This window comes from Arabidopsis lyrata, assembly GCF_000004255.2.
Source record: "Arabidopsis lyrata subsp. lyrata unplaced genomic scaffold ARALYscaffold_5, whole genome shotgun sequence".
In the NCBI taxonomy this organism is placed as follows: domain Eukaryota; kingdom Viridiplantae; phylum Streptophyta; class Magnoliopsida; order Brassicales; family Brassicaceae; genus Arabidopsis; species Arabidopsis lyrata.
The window spans coordinates 17,414,581-17,420,622 of record NW_003302551.1 but is presented as its reverse complement, the minus strand read 5'-3'; the positions used below and the strand labels follow the sequence as shown (position 1 = coordinate 17,420,622).

General features: G+C 32.5%; 1 protein-coding gene across 1 annotated transcript; it reads left to right on the top strand.

The window, feature by feature from the left end:
- The first annotated feature begins 1,328 nt into the window (after positions 1–1,328).
- LOC9314098 (psbP-like protein 1, chloroplastic) lies at positions 1,329–2,929 on the top strand. Its single transcript, XM_021026708.1, has 7 exons — positions 1,329–1,570; positions 1,657–1,737; positions 1,811–1,893; positions 1,974–2,096; positions 2,170–2,241; positions 2,364–2,460; positions 2,589–2,929. Exons 1-7 carry the CDS (start codon positions 1,438–1,440, stop codon positions 2,687–2,689), a joined length of 690 nt encoding a protein of 229 aa, XP_020882367.1. The 5' UTR covers positions 1,329–1,437; the 3' UTR covers positions 2,690–2,929.
- The last annotated feature ends 3,113 nt before the right edge of the window (positions 2,930–6,042 follow it).

Sequence of the window (6,042 nt, the reverse complement as noted above, 5' to 3'; positions counted from 1 at the left end):
GAGGGTTTCAGCCAATGATGTCTCAACGGTGTCTCCTCCGGACATTGTTGCTTATCTCGGAAGTGTGATAAAGGAAAAATCTGACCACTCAAGAATCCTAATCGTTCCCCACAGACGGCGCCAAAATGTGGATGTCGGATTCACACACTCAAGTATTTTATTAAGTAGGAAAGATTATTCTTGAGGGACAAAAAATGAATATGTAAAAAGCTTATGAATTGCTACGAAAATTGCTATATTCTTTCTTTCTCGAGAGGCCGATCCCCTTTTACATGGTCATTGGCCTTTTATTTATACATAGAAAAACGACATTAAAATGAGTAATTAAGTACAATTATTCCTTCTTAAATGCGTCCGTTTTGATTCTTCGACTTTAATGCTCAACGTTTGAATTTGAGTTGACTCTGATCTTCTTGGGCCTCGCCTTTTCGGCTGACTTACCCGTGTCTCCTCGAACTGACTTACCCGTGTCTTCTACACCGAACTCGCACCACAGTGGTTATCACCACTTCGACCGTTCCTTCGGCTCATGGGCTCAACGGGTTTTGCCCTTTATGGGCCATTACCTTGACTACGTGGCAATCTTTGGTTGGTCCCGGACTTCTGGTGCGGGATCCGACACCAACAGAAGTGACCCTCCGAAATTTCTGCCGTCCTTTTTCTCTCTCATGGCGCATTGGTAATCGTTTTCGTCCCTCTGGCTGGTAAAACAAAGTTGTCCCCGAGTAAATCCAGATCTTCGTCTTCGGCTATTTGGCAGAATAAAATAAAGATCAAGTTGTCCTCGAGTTAATCCAGATCTCTGCCTGGTAAAACCACATCATCTCGCGATGGACAATTAAGAGATGTTGTCCCCGAGTAAATCCAGATCTCTAGCTGGTAAAACCACATCATCTGGAGATGGAAAATCAAGAGATCCAGTTGTCCCCGAGTTTAACCCATATCATCTCCTTAAACGTTGTTATTAATTAATTACTTGTCTTGACCTACTAATTAATACTTTGCATTATATTTTAATGTCTAATAATCATTGTCACCATTTAATTAAATAATGATTGTCTCCTAACTTTTTACTATTTTTAATAAAACTAATCATAGTCTCCAAATAATAAAACTAACTCATATCAACTTTTTACTGTAGCTCTTTCCCCTGACATATTCCTAACGCAGACTGAAGGGTACATTTGCTAGGATTTTCTAAAATTGTGGCACATTTGGCAAAATTCCCTACTTTTATTTACTATAACATTTATGTTGCGGGTTATCTTTCCAAAATTAGTTATTTTGAAGGGTCTGTTTTGCAAATTAATTTTTTTTTGTTCTCTGACAATTTTAAAAGGTCAGGAAGTTTCAAAAGTGGATAAACTGAGAAAGAAGCGAATCCATAAGAGACGACAACAAAAGATCTCTCTATACCACATATTACACTTTTCTCCAATGGCTTCTCTGAAGCTTTCACCTTCTTCTCCAATCTCCATCTCTAAGGTAGGTGTTCCTTGCTCTAAGAAAGGACTTTCATTTCTTGTTAAAGCTGAGCACCATTCTTCGTCTTCCTCTTCTCATCTTCAAGGTTTGTCTTTTCTTACGTGTTCCGATCAAATAACGAATCTTTCTTCAAACCCTTTTACAAAGTTTGTGTTTTTATTTGATTTTCAGATAAATGTCAGAGACGTCTGATAGTAACATTTGGTGTTGTTGCTCCTTGGATCTCATTGCTTAGTAGAGCTCCACTATCATGTAAGACCCCTTTTTTTTGTCACTAATTTTGCAAATTTGTGTGTGTAATTTTGAAATGTTTGATATGGCTCAGTTGCTGCAGAAAGCAAAAAAGGATTTCTTGCTGTCTCTGACAATAAAGATGCATATTCGTTTCTCTATCCATTTGGTTGGCAGGTTTCAATTTTGTGATCTTCTTGTCCACTTTTTTTTAACTCATTACAATGTCTTGTCTCATTGTTTTGAATGTGTTTTAGGAAGTTGTGATTGAGGGTCAAGACAAGGTATACAAAGATGTGATTGAGCCTTTAGAAAGCGTTAGTGTCAATTTGATCCCAACTAGCAAACAGACTATTAAAGAATTTGGCCCTCCCAAGCAGGTAATGTTCTTCTCTTTTTTTTTGTTGTTGTTGTTTTTACTCTCTTTAATGATTGAATTTGGTTTTGTTACAGATAGCTGAAACACTGATAAAGAAAGTTTTGGCACCTCCAAATCAGAAAACAACCCTTATTGATGCATCAGAGGTTATTTGCTCCTTTTGATAACTTTTTTCGACTATATATAGATCATCGAGTGGATGCTCTTGAATGTACGTAATAATAAGAGAGAGTGGTTTGATTGTTTTGTTTTGTTTCGAGTGCTGCAGCATGATGTCGATGGGAAGACTTATTACCAGTTTGAGTTCACTGTTCAGGCTAGAAACTACACCCGCCATGCTCTGGGTACAATCACGGTTTTCAATGGTATATCATCTCCATGATGAATTCACATTCATATCTAATATACACTGCACTATCCAATGCTCATCAAACCAATGAGTTGATTTTTTTCCGAGTTAAGATTCATCAAGAAGTGGCGTTTTGCTGTGCAGGAAAATTCTACACACTGACGACGGGAGCGAATGAGAGGAGGTGGGAGAAGATGAAAGATAGGCTTCACACTGTGGTAGATTCCTTCAAGATCACTGTTTGAAAATAATCAAGTTTGGTTTGGTTAGCTCTTGTTTTGAAAAAGGCCATTTTCTTGTATTTTTGTCCATTCTTCTTCTCTCTTTCCCTTAACAATATTCTTTTCCTGTAAGAGAGATTCATTACTCTTTGACTTGTTTCTTACCTCTCTCTCTCTGCTTTTTAACCAAACTTCATCTTACAACATATTGTTTGGTCAAAATGATCTAAATTCTAGTCACAGTTTTGTAGCTTCAGCTACTAACCAGAAAGGGCTTATAAATTCTGATGTTACTGTCTCCAACTATGGTATATAATATGTTTTCTTCTGTTGAATCACACTTTTAATAGGATAAAGAGATGACACTGTTTAATGATAGAACGCTAGATCATAGATTTGCCGGTGCTTAGAGAGACCGACGAATCTCCTTGCGCCGTTTGTTTGAGAGAACAGAAATTTTCTTTTCTTTGATCAAAATATTTGATGCCACATTATTCTGAAAACCAGCCTTTAAATAGGCTACAAATTCTTTTAGAGAAAAAAAGGAAAATCCTAGATAAATGAAAAACTAACTTAATAGTAATTTAGAGAAGGCTCTGGATAATGGAAATTATATGATAAATCTTCTAGTCATGTCTATCATTAATTTATAAGGCACTCGAAGTCCTCGCTTGGCTTGAAGCTTGTGTCACTCTTTCCACTGTCATTTCAATACCAACCACACCGAAGCTATAGACATCAACTTTTTCAGTCTAGTGACCACGCATCGTGTATTCGGGAGCTATATATCCTCTGCAATGCAAATACATAAGAGTGCCACTGCCAATAAAAAATGGTTTCCTGCATACCAATGCTCATGTGTGTGTTTTTATCATTGCTCAGCTTTTCCAAACCAGTCGAAATTTCTGTGTTGATCCATTATCAAGGAACATGTTACTCGCCTTTATATCCCTATGTTCAACCTTCATCACAGACCCTTCATGGAAAATGTTAGCCCTCTAGCTATGCCAAAGTAAATTTCCTTGCTTGTTAATCGTTCTAATTTCATTCTGAGGCTCTCATCCTTTCCTACAAATAAATTCATAGATATTTTTAGCATTCATGTCACTTAATTAGATATACATGCTTCTTAGTCTTTCGAAAAGAAAAAAAAAAGCTGAAGATATGGACCACATTGTGCACTAGATAGTATCAGCAATATCACCAAAGCCTCAACAAGAACAGAGCAAAACAGTGGCTTGACAAGAACAGAACAAACTCTTGTCAAGCCACTGTTTTGTTCTGTTCTTGTCAAGCCACTGTTTTGCTTTGTTCTTGTTGAGGCTTTGCTGATAGATAGACAGTTTCACAAGGATGTTGTAGAGATGACAAACTCTTGGCTTCCTTGACTGGAGTTTCCCTACAATCATTTTCTCCTCTAGACTCTAGTAACACACATTGCACCAAGAGAAACAGTCGCTTTGATCTCTTATGATATATGCATCCTTAGTTAAACTTATATTTTTCTGCTTTACTCTTAAGCCACTAGTATATATATATATATATATCACATTTTTATCTAAAAACTCATGTTGTTTTCGTTCTTGTTAGAATTATGCTTCATGTCATGCAAGAGTCAAAGATCCCCTGAAAGCACAATTACTTATGAATTTTCCTCCTAAGTCAACTAATCTAGACTTGTCAATCACAAATACAGTTAAACCTCTATAAATTAATACTCTATAAATTAATAATCTCTCTAAATTAATATATTATTCTGGTCCCAATTTAGTACTAGTGTAAAATATGACATAAATCGATAAATTAATAAGATAATAATTTTTTTGAAAATCTTATGTAAACATATGGTCTCATCTATATCATAAATTAATAATTGTATTAACTTATCAAAATATATATATATATATATATATATATATATACATTATATAAATTTATATATGTTATATATGAATTACTATGATATATATTTAAAATATATATGTAAAAAACTTGATGAAATATGACTCTATTATTCGAAAAAAGTTTGTGTTGTTTTTTAGACTTAATAATTATTTCTCTACTTGTAATTAGTTTTAAAAATATATTGTTCATAAAGAAAAAATTTATTTTTAGATAGAAATTTTTTTTAACAAATTAAAAAATTAGTAAAATCTCTCTATAAATTAATACCTCTCTAAATTAATAAAATTTCCTGGTCCCAACATTATTAATTTATAGAGGTTTTACTATATATATATATGTTTTTCTCTAAAACTCATAATTTAGATGGGCTATCATATACTATATACAATAATCATTCCTATTTTTTTTGTCTTGTGTTTGTTATTTTTGTCTATATTCTTATGTTTTCCTTATGTTCTGCTTATCATTTTCTTATTTTTTGCTTATTTTTGTCATTTTCAAAAACATCATTAGTTACCATTGGCGGATCTAAAACATATTTTCATCTGTGACATAAAGAAAAACTATTAAAAATAAAGCATAAAACAATACTCCGTCTGTTTCAAATTATATGATGTTTTAAAGATTTTTTTTTTTTCAAAATATAGGATGTTTTACAACTTTCCATGCAAATATTAAATGTATTTGATATTTTTGACTATTTATATTTTGCTGTAATTCTTAATTGGTTGATTTTTTTGAGATCAAATATTAAATGATAGTTTAAAAAGAAAAATAAATTTCTTAAACTATGTGTTTTTAACTGAAACATCCTATATTTTGAAACAGAGGGAGTATATCAAGAAAGAATTCATGAAAATTCCTTAAAGTCTTAAACAATTACATTGATTTTGAGGAAATTGCTACTCCTCTTTCCGAAACCTCTATATGTCAGCTCATGTTAATCATCATATTGCATCTTTCACGGCTATAAAACATCTTACCACCATATGCGGTTAATCAAACTCATATATATTTTAAAAATTTTATCTTTAAACAAAAATTTTTAAATACATATTAAAGTTTTAAATATCACAATGTTATTGGATAAAAATTTGGCTACAATGACTCATCTTCTCCTTGAGCCAAATTCCGAACATCTATTTGGTGGTCATAGTCGGTGCCGGTCCAAAATTATTTGATGCCTAAAGCAAACAAAAAATTTGTTGCCCCAAAATTTTTTTTTTATGCATAACATGAGTTAAAAAAAAAAGTGTTAAAAGCTAAAACCAAAAACAGAAAAGACAGAAGCATCATTGTTTAAAAAAATAAAATAATAATAATAATAATTTAATGTTAATCAATCTAATATAGTTGTTTAGTAATAAAAAAAAAAAGACTTAGCAAAATAAGTTTTAAAAACAAATTAAATTGTTTAGTGAATAATTTAATGTTAATCAATCTAATATAATAATAAAAAGGAAAATTGAAGT